This window comes from Oncorhynchus tshawytscha, linkage group LG33 (genome assembly GCF_018296145.1).
Source record: "Oncorhynchus tshawytscha isolate Ot180627B linkage group LG33, Otsh_v2.0, whole genome shotgun sequence".
In the NCBI taxonomy this organism is placed as follows: Eukaryota; Metazoa; Chordata; class Actinopteri; order Salmoniformes; family Salmonidae; genus Oncorhynchus; species Oncorhynchus tshawytscha.
This window is the reverse complement of record NC_056461.1, coordinates 42,244,941-42,264,212: the sequence shown is the minus strand read 5'-3', so window position 1 is coordinate 42,264,212 and position 19,272 is coordinate 42,244,941. Positions and strand designations below refer to the sequence as shown.

The 19,272-nt window shown below is 44.1% G+C and overlaps 1 protein-coding gene across 1 annotated transcript in view; it reads left to right on the top strand.

The window, feature by feature from the left end:
- Window positions 1–12,884: 12,884 nt before the first annotated feature.
- The window catches only part of smad9 (SMAD family member 9), a 23,723-nt gene continuing 17,335 nt past the window's right edge, over window positions 12,885–19,272 (top strand). Inside the window, exon 1 of the mRNA XM_042311304.1 lies at window positions 12,885–13,144. Within this exon, the coding sequence (XP_042167238.1) occupies window positions 12,949–13,144 (196 nt within the window). The 5' untranslated portion in view covers window positions 12,885–12,948. The remainder of the gene's footprint in view (window positions 13,145–19,272) is intronic.

Sequence of the window (19,272 nt, the reverse complement as noted above, 5' to 3'; positions counted from 1 at the left end):
AGACACGGAGTAGGTGAACAGATGATCTCCGCATGTATGGTTCCCACCGTGAAGCACGGAGGAGGAGGTGTGATGGTGTGGGGGGTGCCTTGCACGTGACACTGTCAGTGATTTATTTATAATTCAAGGCACACTTAACCAGCATGGCTACCACAGCATTCTGCAGCGATACGCCATCCCATCTGGTTTGCGCTTAGTGGGACTATCGTCTGTTTTTCAACAGGACAATGATCCAACACACCTCCAAGCTGTGTAAGGGCTATTTGACCAAGAAGGAGAGTGATGGAATGCTCCATTAGATGACCTGACCTCCACAATCACCTGACCTCAACCCAATTGAGATGACTTGGGATGAGTTGGACCACAGAGTGAAGGAAAAGCATCCAACAAGTGCTCAGCATATGTGGGAACTCCTTCAAGACTGTTGAAAAAGCATTCCAGGTGAAGCTGGTTGAGAGAATGCCAAGAGTGTGCAAAGCTGTCGTCAAGGCAAAAGGTGGCTACTTTGAGAATATGAAATATATCAAATATTTTGATTTGTTTTACACTATTTTGGTTACTACATGATTCCATATGTGTTATTTCATCGTTTTTTATGTCTTCAATATTATTCTACAATGTAGAAAATAGTAAAAATAAAGAAAAACCCTTGAATTGGTAGGTGTCCAAACTTTTGACTGGTACTGTATATATATAATTTATATTTATTTATCAAATATTCTGTATATTAACCAGATGTATTGCAGTGACTACAGGGAAAAACAGACAAAGGCTTATACACATTTAACTGTTCGGTCACTACTACCACCTGTAAGTTGAATTGATACATAACTCTCACTCACAGGTGCAACAAAATTGTTGTATTTTTCAAGGCGTGCCTTAAAACATTGTAATAAATCAGAAACAACAACACCGTGCACCCACTCGTGGTCAAAAGGTTTTTGGCGCTCCAGATTTACCGTAATTACTGCATTCACACTGCTATGCTTTATCTTGGCCAGGTCGCAGTTGCAAATGAGAACTTGTTCTCAACTAGCCTACCTGGTTAAATAAAGGTAAAATAAAAATAAAATAAAATAAAAATTCCGTGGGGTCGAATTACGCTCCCATTTGGAATACAGTCCTTCTTTACAGTAATATACTGTTGAACCAAGGTTTCATTGGAACTGACAGTATCATTCACCAGTTACATCTAAAATCTCCCAGAGTGCATTGCGAAATGCAGCAATTTACTGTAAATAATGAATATGTTAAATTGCTGTTAGTTTTATTGTATATAAAAAAACAAGATGTTAGCCCAAAGCAACAGTACCATACCATATCTCTGGAGCACCAAAAACCTTTTGACCACTAGTAGTATTGGTATTGTTTGTTTCTGGCTCATTGTCATACTTTAAGGCGTGCCTTGTAAAAGGCAACCATTTTATTTTAGGACCTGTGAATAAGAGTTTGGGTATCAATGCAATTTATAGGTGGTATTAGTGCCTCAAAGATGAAACGTGTATTGGAGAGGTAGCACATTTACCATGTCCTTGTTGTGTTTTGCCCTGTAGTCACTGCAGGTTTGGAAGCCTTCGTTAAGGCCTCTCGAAGTGCAGGTGATTCATACCTATTCAGTGTATATACTTGATATCCATCATGTGAACAGGTTTGATTCTCCTATCACCCTCCCTTTAATAGGACACATGTTCTGCTCTTTCTGGGCATCATTATTTTTGAACCTTTATTTAACTAGGCAAATCAGTTCATAAGAATAAATTCTTATTTTCAATCGCGGCCTAGGAACAGTGGGTTAACCGCCTTGTTCAGGGGGCAGAACGAAAGATCTGTACCTTGTCAGCTCGAGGATTTGATCTTGCAACCTTTCCGTTATTAGTCCAACGCTTTAACCACTAGACTTACCTGCCGCCTCTAATAATAATAGCCTATAGTATATCATATTTGGTTGTTACAATTATGTTGTTTATTGAGCTACACCCAGAACTAAATGTAACTCGCGTTAAGCCCAAGAAGTCTGACTGTGACGACATGTTAGGTTATTGAGTCCTAATATATAAAGAAAACAATGAAACAAAACCCACCTGTGATTTGTTTATAATAGGTTATAAACAACCATGTCCTACAAAAACGCCATAGAAGCTCTCTCTTTATTTATTCTCAACATCAAGCTGATGCAGTTCTATGAACATGTGATACTAGTTATCCATTTGCATCAGTATCCTAGAGCCCCCTCGGACTGCTGTTCATTGCGGATGTATACAACCCGTATTGTCTGAGTGCCGTGCCTGGTCCGTTAATGACGCAAGCCCGACTGGCGACAGTCAGTCTAGAAGTTTGACATTTTCACAGTTTACAGCAACTGCTGTGGAACTTAACAATACGTCCAATTTTACGCGCATCCATTTCGAGAAAGATCCTCTCGAACCATATTTATCGGGACTCTGATGGATCGTGTCCAGAGCGTAGTGTGGAAAAGTAGTCAGGAGACCTGTCACACTGGTTGAATCAATGTTGTTTCCACTCATTTCAATGAAATGAAATTGAACCAACGTGGAATATACGTTTAATTGACGTCTGTGCAGAGTGGGTCGTGACTCAAGGTACCTACATCCAACCCGCTCACGGAGAAGCGCTAAGCACGCAGTGAATGTGTGTTTCTCTCATCCCAGTATCAAACAGTTCACACATATTTCTGGTCCTTCCTCATCCCTCTTTTGCATAGAAACAAGGCTATTTCAGATTCAAATTAGGTACAGAAGTACACTGACTAATACACTGACTAGGCTAAACCAATCATTTCAGACACTTGTAGAATATATGAGAATGCGCATTGAAGCTGTTCTGGTGGTTCGTGGTGGCCCAACCCCCTATTAAGACTCTTTATGTTGGTGTTTCCTTCATTTTTGCAGTAACCTGTATGCCATATACATAGAGCGGTAAGAGTACCGGGTTTATCTTCTGGATTCAGGTTCACTCAAACATCGTTTTAAGCTTTGTTTTAATATAGGAAATAGGAAAGTCACAGCTGATTTATTGTATTTATATCGATTTGTTCTCCTTAAATATGATGTATTCGTTTCAGTCTCTGAATTTCTTTAATCAAACCGTTTGCCGACAGCTCCCGATATCCAGGCATAAAAACTACAATCTGTCCTGAATTAGCATAGTTCGCATGTGCGCCGAGCTATATCCTGTCCCCGGTTTTCCTTGGCAAAAGTAGTTGGCTAGCTGAACTATGCTCGTTTTCGTCCTCATTGCCTAACTTCATAAATACTCCACCCTCAACTTCCAAACCCATTTGCTAGTTATACAATCATTTAACTAAGAAATTCACTTGAAAATGTGTTGTTTTATTGTTTTATTGAATAGTCATGACTGGTTCGAGCGATTTGTCACTCATGTCATAAGACAAAAGTGGCAAATTATTTTATTTATGTTTTTATTCAACTAGGCAAGCCAGTTAAACAAGAACAAATTCTTATTTACTATGATGGCCGAACCAAGATGACACTGGGCCAATTGTGTACTGCCCCTACGGGACTCCCAATCACAGCCTGTTGTGATACAGCAGAGGATTGAACCAGGGTGTCTGTAATGACTCCTCTAACACTGAGATGCAGTGCCTTAGACCGCTGTGATACAGCCTGGATTTGAACCAGGGTGTCTGTAGTGATGCCTCTAGCACTGAGATGCAGTGCCTTAGACCGCTGCACCACACAGGAAGGAGCCTAAGTGTTAAGGATTCAAGTTCAGTTTTGAGATCCACAGGCGTTGCTGGACGTTTCTAGTCGTTTGACTCAATGGGACATGTAGTGATTTTGACAACACAGCCAGATACACTACATGACCAAAAGTATGTGGACACCTGCTCCTCGAACATCTCATTCCAAAATCATTGGCATTAATATGGAGTTGGTCCCTCCTTTTGCTGCTATAACAGCCTCCACTCTTCTGGGAAGGCTTTCCACTAGATGTTGGAACATTGCTGCGGGGACTTGCTTCTATTCAGCCACAAGAGCCACAATTAGTGAGGTCGGGCACTGATGTTGGGTGATTAGGCCTGGCTCGCAGTCGGCGTTCCAATTCATCCCGAAGGTGTCCGATGGGGTTGGGGTCAGGGCTCTGTGCAGGCCAGTCAAGTTTTTCAACACCGATCTCGACAAACCATTTCTGTTTGGACCTCGCTTTGTGCACAGGGGGCATTGTCATGCTGAAACAGGAAAGGGCTTTCCCCAAACTGTTGCCACAAAGTTGGAAGCACAGAATCGTCTAGAATGTCATTGTATGCTGTAGTGTTAAGATTCCCTTCACTGAAATTAAGGGGCCAAACCCGAACCATGAAAAACAGCCCCAGCTTGTGTGGCCTACCACTTTGCGGCTGTGACATTGTTGCTCCTAGACGTTTCCACTTCACAATAACAGCACTTACAGTTTACCGGGGGCAGCTCTAGCAGGGAAGAAATTTGATCTAACTGACTTGTTGGAAAGGTGGCATCCTATGGCAGTTTCACATTGAGAGTCACTGAGATCTTCTACTGCCAATGTTTGTCTATGGAGATTGCATGGCTGTGTGCTCGATTGTATACACCTGTCAGCAACAGGGTGTGGCTGAAATAGCGGAATCCACTTATTTCAAGGGTGTCCACATACTTTTGTAAATAACTTTTGTAAATAACTTCTTGGAGACAAAGGCGGCAAGGTGGCCTAGTGGTTAGAGTGTTGGACTAGTAACCGGAAGGTTGCAAGTTCAAACCCCTGAGCTGACAAGGTACAAATCTGTCGTTCTGCCCCTGAACAGTTAACCCACTGTTCCTAGACCAGTTAACCCACTGTTCCTAGACCAGTTAACCCACTGTTCCTAGACCAGTTAACCCACGGTTCCTAGACCAGTTAACCCACGGTTCCTAGACCAGTTAACCCACTGTTCCTAGACCAGTTAACCCACTGTTCCTAGACCAGTTAACCCACTGTTCCTAGACCAGTTAACCCACTGTTCCACTGTTCCTAGACCAGTTAACCCTTCTTAACTGACTTGTCTAGTTAAATAAAGAAATAAAGAAATTACTGTAAAGAAATACAGCAATTTAGAGACTTTTTTTTACAGGAGGATTCCAATTACACTTAATAGCCATATTTTACCCATAATGCAATGCAATCTACAACATTAATTCTATGGTACCCATTTAAGGTATTTTACTGTTGAAATTAAAGTGTTTACAGTGCACACATGCTGTGGTGCTCTCTAGCCAACAACTTCTATTTATTTTACCTTCATTTAACTAGGCAAGTCAGTTAAGAAGAAAAACGTATTTTAAATGACGGCCTAGGAACAGTGGGTTAATTGCCTTGTTCAGGGGCAGAACGACAGATTTTTTTACCTTGTCAGCTCAGGGATTCGATCTTGCAACCTTTTGGCTAGGCTACCTACCTCTAACCACTAGGCTACCTGTCTCTAACCACTAGGCTACATACCTCTGACCACTAGGCTACCTGCCTCTAACCACTAGGCTACATAACTCTAACCACTAGGCTACATACCTCTAACCACTAGGCTACCTGCCTCTAACCACTAGGGCTAACCCTGCCTCTAACCACTAGGCTACATGCCTCTAACCACTAGGCTACATGCCTCTAACCACTAGGCTACCTGCCTCTAACCACTAGGCTACCTGTCTCTAACCACTAGGCTACATGCCTCTAACCACTAGGCTACATGCCTCTAACCACTAGGCTACCTGCCTCTAACCACTAGGCTACCTGCCTCGAACCACTAGGCTACATAACCACCTCTGACCACTAGGCTACCTGCCTCGAACCTGCCTCGAACCAGGCTACCTGCCTCGAACCACTAGGCTACCTGCCTCGAACCACTAGGCTACCTGCCTCTAACCACTAGGCTACCTGCCTCGAACCATTAGGCTACCTGCCTCGAACAACTAGGCTACCTGCCTCTAACCACTAGGCTACCTGCCTCTAACCACTAGGCTACCTGCCTCGGACCACTAGGCTACCTGCCTCTAACCACTAGGCTACCTGCCTCGGACCACTAGGCTACATGCCTCTAACCACTAGGCTACCTGTCTCTAACCACTAGGCTACATACCTCTGACCACTAGGCTACATACCTCTAACCACTAGGCTACCTGTCTCTAACCACTAGGCTACATACCTCTGACCACTAGGCTACCTGCCTCTAACCACTAGGCTACATGCCTCTAACCACTAGGCTACCATACCTCTAACCACTAGGCTACCTGCCTCTAACCACTAGGCTACATACCTCTGACCACTAGGCTACCTGCCTCTGACCACTAGGCTACCTGCCTCGAACCACTAGGCTACCTGCCTCGAACCACTAGGCTACCTGCCTCGAACCACTAGGCTACCTGCCTCGAACAACTAGGCTACCTGCCTCTAACTACTAGGCTACCTGCCTCTAACCACTAGGCTACCTGCCTCTAACCACTAGGCTACCTGCCTCTAACCACTAGGCTACCTGCCTCTAACTACTAGGCTACATGCCTCTAACCACTAGGCTACATACCTCTAACCACTAGGCTACATACCTCTAACCACTAGGCTACATACCTCTGCCTCTAACCACTAGGCTACCTGCCTCGAACCACTAGGCTACCTGCCTCGAACCACTAGGCTACCTGCCTCGAACCACTAGGCCACCTGCCTCTAACCACTAGGCTACCTGCCTCGAACCACTAGGCTACCTGCCTCGAACCATTAGGCTACCTGCCTCTAACCACTAGGCTACCTGCCTCTAACCACTAGGCTACCTGCCTCGAACCACTAGGCTACCTGCCTCGAACCACTAGGCTACCTGCCTCGAACCACTAGGCTACCTGCCTCGAACCACTAGGCTACCTGCCGCCCCTCTCCTAATAACCTGGAGTAGAATAATAGGATATGAAGTTGTTATGTTGTGCATTTCAGACATCAACATTACACGACATAGAGTGACAGATATTTGATAAGTGGAAAAATTATGTTTGAATTCTGAGCCGATTCTGAGCCGATCAATGTCAGTTAAATGAAGGTTAAATAAATAAAAATATCCTCATACCTTATACTCAGCCTACCCAACCATACATATTCACTCTACTAGGTTCATTCATTCATTTATTCATAGTGGGCTATTAATTCTGTAAGAGCAATAGAAATCCAAATAGTTTTGCAGTGTTGTCGATCATGACTTTAGGATGAGCTGCAAACAGAGACAGAGAGAGACAGAGAGATTTCACTTTATATATTCACTTTATATATTATCTACCTCACTTGCTTTGGCAATGTTAACACATGTTTCCCATGCCAATAAAGCCCTTGAATTGAATTGAATTGAGAGAGAGACAGAGAGAGAGAGAGAGAGAGAGAGACAGAGAGAGAGCACACCGCTGCTGTCTGTCTGAATCTTTCTCGAATCCTGGGAAAGTTCCAGGGGCAGGCTGGCTGGCGGAGGGATCTGGCACGCAGGCACTGCGGCTCCAGCCTGGCTGACGCCGGGGTTGTGGCGCTCCGCTCGGCTCGTGGAGGCTCAAGGGCTCCTAGCAAACACGCTCCCCACCTTGCTCTATCCGCGCCACGCTCAACTGGGCAGCCAGACATCACACGCAGGAACAGAGGGACAGGAATTGCCCCCGTCTTTCACAACAGTGAAGCGCTGTAGTGAATGGACATCACACAGCAGAGGTGAGAGATGAAAAATGTACCTTTTTTAAAGCATATTAATAACTTTGTGTGGGTCTTCTAGGGGGTTATTGTAGGCTATCACTTACAGGAGCATGTGGTTTAAGGGTACAGTGTAGTGGAAAATGGTAAATGATACGGTCATTTTGGGTATTATCAACAGTAAAATACTCTCAAACGTCTTACATACTGTACATTATGGTGCATTGTGGGAAAATGTTGTGGGTGGGAATGGAATTGCTGTATTTTGAACGGTACTGTAATTCCACCCCGCAGAATACAGTACCATACTGTATTTTTGGAGTGACAAAAACCTTTTGACCACTAGTGGGTGCACGGTATTGTTGATTCTGGCTCATTAACATATCTAGAGGCGTGCTCTACATGTTGCACCCCTGAGTGAGAATGCTGTACCAATTTAACTCCTATATGGTTATAGTGCTCCTTCAATGTGTGTAGGAGACAGATTGTAGTTGCAGCAAGTCTTAAACCTTGAAAGGGTTGAGCATTTTTACCATGTAGTCACTGCCAGTGTGGAAGCATTTGTTATAAAGGCCTTTAGAAGTGCCGCTGATATAAAACACCAAAAATATGAATTAATATATGTTCATGTTTTAAAGCTTTACCTAGCTGCCAAACTGCTCGCACCAATCATATGTCATTATTACAGTATAAGACGTGGGAAATAAAACCACTCACCTCAATCAATTTCAAACATCCATTAATTCATTCAGATTACTGAAGACTTCGTTTTTTACTGTATTTTACTGTGTGTACTTGCTTTGATACTGTATTAATCTTACAGTAGGTGTGCTGTAATATGAAATACAGCATTTTACTGTATTTGCCTGTCAGCTACTGTCAAATTCACAGTAACCCTTTTACAGTGTAGGTAGGTGAAACAATATCAGCATGACAGCATGACAAACATTTTCAAATGTCTGATTAACTTTATTTTATCTCAAACGTTTTTATTTCACCTTATATTTAATAATGATCTTAGGTTATTGTGTGTTCATAGGAAGTTAATGTGCCGTTTAAAAGCGTGGTTGGCCTTTTGGCTATAGTGGGAAACAACATTGTGAAATAGTAGGAAGAAATTGTCATGCATATGTAACCTACGACTATGCGGAAAGCGGTTACCTTGTCGCTCTGTGATAGTGTGTAACTGTGCAGAGGGCTGGGGAGGGGACCTCGTCCTCAACATGTCATGTACAAAAGAAAAAAACGTTCTCGTAGTAAAGGGAAACTGGTGTGTTTACCTTCGGGGTTGTGTGCTGATGATAAAGCATTAGGTAATTAAGCCTATCTCAGCCCGTAGACTGAGTGACGCCAGCTTCAGAAAGGAGTCAACGCAGGCAGAGCGGAACAGACGCGCTGGTGCCGCGCTGCCGCATTCAAGTGCAGTGGGCGTTGAGCGCCTGTAGTGCGCACCACATTTAGCCAAAATACAAACCCACGCTGTTATTATAGGCTACTTTTCCAACTAACATATAAACTAAATATGTGGTGTCAGATGATTGAATTTCTTAATTGACCGTGACTGACTGAACTGAAGAAAGACAAGAGTTTCTGTCCTGTAGCCGATCGAACTGAGTGCTGCGCGTCGGCACAGCATAACTCACGTGTCTGCTGCTGAATTATAGTGATGCTTGCGCACGGCATGTTTGGCATTCCTATGTTCCCCAGGCTAGTACATTATTTATATGTGGTATGGATTTTAATCCAGATATATCATGATTATAACAATTACATTCCTTTTGTTGTCATCTCAGTCCAGGAGAGGTTCATGGTTCATGAAGAGCAACAGATCATAAACAGTAGCCAGGGTTTTTCAGGAGAAAACCTAGGACTGAAAATCACAACAATCACTCTTTTACAAGACCACATAAACGACTCAACTACCGGACTACTCTGTGTAGGCTTCCATAGACTGTTTTACAATGGAATAAATATCCCCTCTTTTTGAATGGGAGGAGAAGGAGAGAGAGAGAGAAAGGATGCTGTCACATTAAAGTTGTTTATTTAAAGCAAATATCTGAGTTCTTCCATCTACCAGTACAGTAGCTTATGAATAGCACATTAGGTAATGTTGTAGTCAGCCTGACTACATGGCAGAGAGAGGGAGCTAGAGAGAGAGAGAGAGAGAGAGACCGAGAGAGAGGGAGCTAGAGAGAGAGAGAGAGAGAGAGAGTAAGCTAGAGAGAGAGAGAGAGAGCAAGCTAGAGAGAGACAGAGAGAGTAAGCTAGAGAGAGAGAGAGGGAAAGCATGCCTGTCTGGATCAGAATGTTTCCGTTTCCATGCTGTCTGTCTGTCCGTCCATCTGTGAGTGGTGTGACCTATGCTGTCTGTCTGTCTGTCTGTCCATCTGTGAGTGGTGTGACCTATGCTGGCCAGACTGTGGGGCTCCTCGCTATGAGACAGAGGGATGTACACTGAGTCCAAACTTTGTAGAAGCACCTTTGGCAGCGATTACAGCTGTGAGTCTTTTTTTTGGTTGAGTCTCTAAGAGCTTTGCACATCTGGATTGTACAATATTTGCCCATTATTCTTTAAAGAATTCTTCAAGCTCTGTCAAGTTGGTTGTTGATCATTGCTAGACATCCATTTTTATGTCTTGCCATAGATTCTCAAGTTGATTTCACTCAAAACTGTAACTAGGCCACTCAGGAACATTCAATGTATTCTTGGTAAGCAACTCCAGTGAAGATTTGGCCTTGTGTTTTAAGTTATTGTCCTGCTGAAAGGTGAATTAGTCTCCCAGTGTCTGTTGGAAAGTAGACTGAACCAGGTTTTCCTCTGGAATTTTGCCGATGGTTATAGCTGTATTTGTTTCTATTTTTCCTTAAAAACTCCCTTGTCCTTGCCGATTACAAGCAGACCCATAACATGATGCAGCCACCACCATGCTTGAACATATGAAGAGTGGTACTCAGTGATGTGTTGGATTTGCCCCAAACATAACGCTTTATATTCAGGACATAAAGTTAATTTCTTAGCCACATTTTTGCAGTATTACCTACGTGACTTGTTGCAAACAGGAAGCATGTTTATATATTTTATTGTATACAAGCTTCTCTTCACTCTGTCAATTAGGTTAGTATTGTGGAGTAACTACAATGTTGTTGATCTATGTCGTGGAAATTTCCTCTATTTACCAAATCATGAGAGCAAACCACACACAAGTCAGAGTTAGTTATCACAAAGTCCATCTTTAATTATATGAGCTCTATCACAACCCTGTGACTCTCAGATCAATTCAGTGTCTATCAATGAATTCTCTGAGAGTTCCAACCACATTTCAACTGAGATCCTTTATAGCAAAGACACACACAGGATAAGACAGCATCGGCATAATTCATCGTTCAGCTTTGTCTCCTAAAACATGTTCTCTTCTCAAACTCAGAACCATAAACCAATCCTCCGTATCAACAGGCAGATATCAAATCCATCCTATCTTGACAAGATCACAGAGACACACTGACTGGCACACAGACATTGTGGAGCCAAGAGATCTACGCTTGACCTCTCCCCTCTCTCCGGCCCAAGCAACTTAGTCTTGACAGAGAACAGATACTGCAACCCTGCCATAGTATTATACAAACACATTCTGATGAGAAGTAACTTACAAACATATGATGAATATAAAACATCTTACCTATGTTACCCACCAATTCTGATTATTCCCCAACATCCATCCTCATTCTTCTTCTATCAGAGCCATTAAACTCTGTAACTGTTTTAAAGTCACCATTGGCCTCATCAAATCAAATCAAAGTTTATTTGTCACGTGCACCGAATACAACAAGTGTAGACCTTACAGTGAAATGCTTACTTACAGGCTCTAACCAATAGTGCAAAGAAGGTATTAGGTGAACAATAGGTAAGTAAAGAAATAAAACAACAGTAAAAAGACAGGCTGTATATAGTAGAGAGGCTATGAAAGTAGCGAGGCTACATACAGACACCGGTTAGTCAGGTTGATTGAGGTAGTATGTACATGTAGATATGGTTAAAGTTACTATGCATATATGATGAACAGAGAGTACCAGTAGCGTAAATGAGGGGTTGGCAGGTGGTGGGACACAATGTAGATAGAAATCCCTGAGCAGTTTCCTTCCTCTCCGGCAACTTCTAAAAACATGTTTTCACTTCGTCACTATGGGGTATTGTGATGTCATTATGGGTTATTGTGATGTCATTATGGGGTATTGTGATGTCATTATGGGGTATTGTGATGTCATTATGGGGCATTGTCTGTAGATGGGTGAGAGAGAAAAAAATCAATTGAATCCATTTTGAATTCAGGCTAATGTGGAATTTGTCAAAGGGGTATGAAGACTTTCTGAAGGTCATAGACATCCCTATAGTCCCCATAGACTTGATTCAGTGTCCTAGTCCTAATTCTCTCCTAAGTCTTCTGTTGTATTTAACCTCTGGTTCATATGACTCACAGCCCTGCTGAACAGCTCTTTGTTTCTGTTAAATTAGCGCCTAATTTCATCTCTCTCTTCTCTGGTCAGATGACTGAAACCTGACCTGCACGAGGAATAACATTCATGACCGGAGGCTACCATTCTGACCAGACTGTATTTCTGCTGAGAGAGAGAGGGAGAAAGAGAAAAATAAGATATTTGGGATTATTCCAACATTCCCACCTCCATTCCAGACCTTCCTCCCTACTCCTGGTCTCTTCAGGAAGCACCAACGGAACTAATGAATCCCAGTTTCTGTTTACATAGACAACTCACACTCCTCTTCGAGCTCCATCCCTGATCCCTCGTTCCTGCTCTCCTTTAGCCATCTGGGAAACAATCCATCCATCACGCTCCTCTTCTATTTCCCTGTCCCCCCCCCCTCTCACCTCCTCTCATCACATTCCCTCCCTCTTTCACCCGAAGTGGTGGTTCTCCTCCCCCCTCCACCCATCTCTACATAGCACCCTCCCTTCCTCCATCTCTACATAGCACCCTCCCTCCCTCCACCCATATCTACATAGCACCCTCCCTTCCTCCATCTCTACATAGCACCCTCCCTCCCTCCATCTCTACATAGCACCCTCCCCCCTCCACCCATATCTACATAGCACCCTCCCTTCCTCCATCTCTACATAGCACCCTCCCTTCCTCCATCTCTACATAGCACCCTCCCTCCCTCCATCCATCTCTACATAGCACCCTCCCTCCATCCATCTCTACATAGCACCCTCCCTCCCTCCATCCATCTCTACAAAGCACCCTCCCTCCCTCATCATGCATTCCTCCACCTCCATCACATCCCTCTTCTCCTTCACCAGCCCTGCAGTGAAGAGGCTTCTGGGATGGAAACAAGGGGATGAAGAGGAGAAGTGGGCAGAGAAGGCTGTGGACTCTCTGGTCAAGAAACTAAAGAAGAAGAAGGGAGCGATGGAGGAGCTGGAGAAGGCCCTCAGCTGTCCCGGACAACCCAGTGAGTAACCCCGTCTAATCAAATCACATTTTATTTGTCACATGCGTTGGTGTAGACCAACAGTGAAATGCTTACTTACTCAGGGCCTTTCCCAACAATGCAGAGAGAAAGAAAATAGAGACACAATAGAAAAGTAATAACATGTAAAAAAAAAATTAAAAGAAATCACAATGAGTAACGATGACTTGGCTGTATACACGGGGTACCAGTACTGAGTCGATGATAACTAGGTTATATACAGGAAGTACCAGGTAATAACTTGGCTATATACACGGGGTACCAGTACTGAGTCAATGATAACTATATACAGGAAGTACCAGGTAATAACTTGGCTATATACACGGGGTACCAGTACTGAGTCGATGATAACTAGGTTATATACAGGAAGTACCAGGTAATAACTTGGCTACATACCCAGGGTACCAGTACTGAGTCGATGATAACTTGGTTATATACAGGAAGTACCAGGTAATAACTTGGCTACATACCCAGGTTACCAGTACTGAGTCGATGATAACTTGGTTATATACAGGAAGTACCAGGTAATAACGTGGCTACATACCCAGGTTACCAGTACTGAGTCGATGATAACTAGGTTATATACAGGAAGTACCAGGTAATAACTTGGCTACATACCCAGGTTACCAGTACTGAGTCGATGATAACTTGGTTATATACAGGAAGTACCAGGTAATAACTTGGCTACATACCCAGGGTACCAGTACTGAGTCGATGATAACTAGGTTATATACAGGAAGTACCGGGTAATAACTTGGCTACATACCCAGGGTACCAGTACTGAGTCGATGATAACTAGGTTATATACAGGAAGTACCAGGTAATAACTTGGCTACATACCCAGGGTACCAGTACTGAGTCGATGATAACTAGGTTATATACAGGAAGTACCAGGTAATAACTTGGCTACATACCCAGGGTACCAGTACTGAGTCAATGATAACTAGGTTATATACAGGAAGTACCAGGTAATAACTTGGCTATATACACGGGGTACCAGTACTGAGTCGATGATAACTAGGTTATATACAGGAAGTACCAGGTAATAACTTGGCTACATACCCAGGGTACCAGTACTGAGTCGATGATAACTTGGTTATATACAGGAAGTACCAGGTAATAACTTGGCTACATACCCAGGTTACCAGTACTGAGTCGATGATAACTTGGTTATATACAGGAAGTACCAGGTAATAACTTGGCTACATACCCAGGGTACCAGTACTGAGTCGATGATAACTTGGTTATATACAGGTAGTACCAGGTAATAACTTGGCTACATACCCAGGGTACCAGTACTGAGTCGATGATAACTAGGTTATATACAGGAAGTACCAGGTAATAACTTGGCTACATACCCAGGTTACCAGTACTGAGTCGATGATAACTTGGTTATATACAGGAAGTACCAGGTAATAACTTGGCTACATACCCAGGGTACCAGTACTGAGTCGATGATAACTAGGTTATATACAGGAAGTACCAGGTAATAACTTGGCTACATACCCAGGGTACCAGTACTGAGTCGATGATAACTAGGTTATATACAGGAAGTACCAGGTAATAACTTGGCTACATACCCAGGGTACCAGTACTGAGTTGATGATAACTAGGTTATATACAGGAAGTACCAGGTAATAACTTGGCTACATACCCAGGGTACCAGTACTGAGTCGATGATAACTAGGTTATATACAGGAAGTACCGGGTAATAACTTGGCTACATACCCAGGGTACCAGTACTGAGTCAATGATAACTAGGTTATATACAGGAAGTACCAGGTAATAACTTGGCTACATACCCAGGGTACCAGTACTGAGTCGATGATAACTAGGTTATATACAGGAAGTACCAGGTAATAACTTGGCTACATACCCAGGGTACCAGTACTGAGTCGATGATAACTAGGTTATATACAGGAAGTACCAGGTAATAACTTGGCTATATACACGGGTACCAGTACTGAGTCAATGATAACTAGGTTATATACAGGAAGTACCAGGTAATAACTTGGCTACATACCCAGGGTACCAGTACTGAGTCGATGATAACTTGGTTATATACAGGTAGTACCAGGTAATAACTTGGCTACATACCCAGGGTACCAATACTGAGTCGATGATAACTAGGTTATATACAGGAAGTACCAGGTAATAACTTGGCTACATACCCAGGGTAAAAGTACTGAGTCGATGATAACTATATACAGGAAGTAGCAGGTAATAACTTGGCTACATACCCAGGGTACCAGTACTGAGTCGATGATAACTAGGTTATATACAGGAAGTAGCAGGTAATAACTTGGCTACATACCCAGGGTACCAGTACTGAGTCGATGATAACTAGGTTATATACAGGAAGTAGCAGGTAATAACTTGGCTACATACCCAGGGTACCAATACTGAGTCGATGATAACTAGGTTATATACAGGAAGTACCAGGTAATAACTTGGCTACATATCCAGGGTACCAATACTGAGTCGATGATAACTAGGTTATATACAGGAAGTACCAGGTAATAACTTGGCTACATACCCAGGGTACCAGTACCTAGTTGATGTGCAGGGGTATGAGGTAAGTGAGGTAGATATGTACATAATATTTATGTTATAGGAATAAAGTTAGCGATAGTAAACAGTAGCAGTAGCATATGTGATTAGTCAAAAAGGTTAGTGGGTAGTTATTGGTTAACTATTTAACTAACTATACTGAACAAAAATATAAAATGCAACATGTCAAGTGTTGGTCCCATGTTTCATGAGCTGAAAAAAGGCCACTCTAAAATGTGCAGTTTTGTCACACCACATAATTCCACAGATGTCTCAAGTTTTGAGGAAGCGTGCAATTGGCATGCTGACTGCAGGAATGTCCACCAGAGCTGGAGAAAAATCCACCAGGGGAAAATGAATGTTAATTTCTCTACCATACAATACAGTAAGCCACCTCCAACGTCGTTGTAGAGAATCTGGCAGCACTTCCAACAGGCCTCACAACCGCAGACCACATGTAACCACGGCAACCCAGAACCTCAACATCCTCACAACCTCAGACCACATGTAACCACGCCAGCCCAGAACCTCAACACCCTCACAACCTCAGACCACATGTAACCATGCCAGCCCAGAACCTCAACACCCTCACAACATCAGACCACATGTAACCACGCCAGCCCAGAACCTCAACACCCTCACAACCTCAGACCACATGTAACCATGCCAGCCCAGAACCTCAACATCCTCACAACCGCAGACCACATGTAACCACGGCAACCCAGAACCTCAACACCCTCACAACCTCAGACCACATGTAACCACGCCAGCCCAGAACCTCAACACCCTCACAACCTCAGACCACATGTAACCACGCCAGCCCAGAACCTCAACACCCTCACAACCTCAGACCACATGTAACCATGCCAGCCCAGAACCTCAACACCCTCACAACATCAGACCACATGTAACCACGTCAGCCCAGAACCTCAACACCCTCACAACATCAGACCACATGTAACCACGTCAGCCCAGAACCTCAACACCCTCACAACCTCAGACCACATGTAACCACGCCAGCCCAGAACCTCAACACCCTCACAACCTCAGACCACATGTAACCACGTCAGCCCAGAACCTCAACATCCGGCTTCTTCACCTGTTAGATTGTCTGAAACCAGCCACCTGGACAGCTGATGAAACTGAGGAGTATTTCTGTCTGTAATAAAGCCCTTTTGTGGGGAAAAACTCATTCTGATTGGTTGGGCCTGGCACCCTAGTGGGTGGGCCTATGCCCTACCAGGCCCACCTATGACTGAGTGAAATCCAAGATTAGGGCCTAATGCATTTATTTCAATTGACTGATTTCTTTATTTCCTCACTGAAGCTCTGTAAAATCGTTGAAATTGTTGCATGTTGCATTTATATTTTTGTTCAGTATATTTAGAAGGCTTATGGCTTGGGGGGTAGAAGCTGTTCAGGGTCTTGATAGTTTCAGACTTGGTGCGTTGGTACCGCTTTCCGTGCTGTAGCAGAGAGAACATTCTATGAATGGGGTGGCTGGAGTCTTTGACCATTCTTAGGGCCTTCCTCTGACACCGCCTGGTATAGAGGTCCTGGATGGCAGGGAGCTCAGCCCCAGTGATGTACTGGGACGTACGCACTACCTTCTGTTGCACCTTGCGGTCGGATGCCAAGCAGTTGCCATACCAACCGGTGATGCAGCCAGTCAAGATGCTCTCGAAGGTGCCTGCTGTAAAACATTTTGAGCATCTGAGGGGCCCCATGCCAAATCTTTTCAGCCTCCTGAGGGGGGAAGAGGCTTTGTCGTGCCCTCTTCACTGCTGTGTTGGTGTGTTTGGACCATGATAGATCCTTAGTGATGTGGACACAGAGAAACTTCAAGCTCTCGACCCACTCCACTACAGCCCTGTCGATGTGAATGGGGGCGGGGCTCGACCCCTCGTTTCCTGTAGTCCACAATCAGCTCCTTGGTCTTGCTGACGTTGAGGGAGAGGTTGTTATCCGGGCACCACACTGCTAGGTCTCTGACCTCCTCCCTATAGGTTGTCTCATCACCGTCGGTGATCAGGCCTACCACTGTTATGTTGTCAACAGACTTAATGATGGTGTTGGAGTTGTGCTTGGCCATGCAGTCGTGGGTGAACAGTGAGTACAGGAGGGGACTGAGCACTCACCCCTGAGAGGCCTCCGTGTTTTAAGGGTCAGTGTGGCGGATGTGTTGTTGCCTACCTTTACTACCTGGGGGCTTCCCGACAGGAAATCCATGATCCAGTTGCAGAGGGAGATGTTCAGTCCCAGGGTCCTTAGCTTGGTGATGAGCTTGGAGGGCGCTATGGTGTTGAATGCTGAGCTGTAGTCAGTCAATGAATAGCATTCTCACGTAGGTGTTCCTTTTGTCCAAGTGGGAAAGGGCAGTGTGGAGGGCAATAGAGATTGGATCAGTTGTATGTGAGTTGGAGTGAGTCCAGTGTGTCTGGGATGATGGTGTTGATGTGAACCAGGATCAGCTTTTCAAAGCATTTCATGGCCACAGATGTGAGCGCTACGGGGCGTTAGTCATTTAGACAGGTTACCTAGTTGTTCTTGGGCACGGGGACTATGGTGATCTGCTTGCAACATGTTGGTATTACAGACTGGGGTCAGGGAGAGGTTGAAAATGTCAGTGAAGACACTTGCCAGCTGGTCAGCGCATGCTCTGAGTACTCATCCTGGTAATCTGTCTGGTCCTGTGGTCTTGTGAACGTTGACCTGTTTAAAGGTCTTACTCACATCGGCCACAGAGAGCGTGACCACACAGTCGTCCTGAACAGCTGGTGCCTTCAAGCATGGTTCAGTGTTGCTTGCCTCTAACTGAGCATAGAAGGCATTTAGCTCGTCTGGTAGGCTTGTGTCACTGGGCAGCTCGCGTCTGGGTTTCCCTTTGTAACCCGTGATAGTTTGCAAGTCCTGCCACATCCAACGAGTGTCAGAGCCGGTGTAGTAGGATTCAATCTTAGTCCTGTATTGATGTTTTGTATGTCTTATAAACATCCGGGTTCGTGTCCCACTCTTTGAAAGTGACAGGTCTAGCCTTTACCTCAGTACGAATATTGCCTGCTATCCATGGCTTCTGGTTGGGATATGTACGTACGGTCACTGTGGGGATGACTCCGTCGATACACGTATTACTGAAGCCAGTAACTGATGTGCCTGTTTGAGTTTTTGCTTGTAAGTATGATTCAGGAGGATAGAGTTATGGTCAGTTATGCCAAATGGAGGGCGAGTGATAGCTTTGTATGCATCTCTGTTTTTGGAGTAAAGGTAGACTTTTTTTCGCCTCCAGTTGCACAGGTGACATGCTGGTAGAAATGAGGTAAGACGGATTTCAGTTTTCCTGCATTAAAATCACCGGCTACTAGGAGAACGGCCTCTGGATGGGCATTTTCTTGTTTGTTTACAGTCCTATACAGCTCGTTGAGTGCCGTCTTAGTGCATCGGTTTGTGGTGGTAAATAGACAACTACGAAATATATAGATGAAAACTCTTCTTGGTAAATAGTCTACATTAAGGATCTCTGCTCACCTCAAACAGAATACCTCAATGAGGTGAGCAGAGAT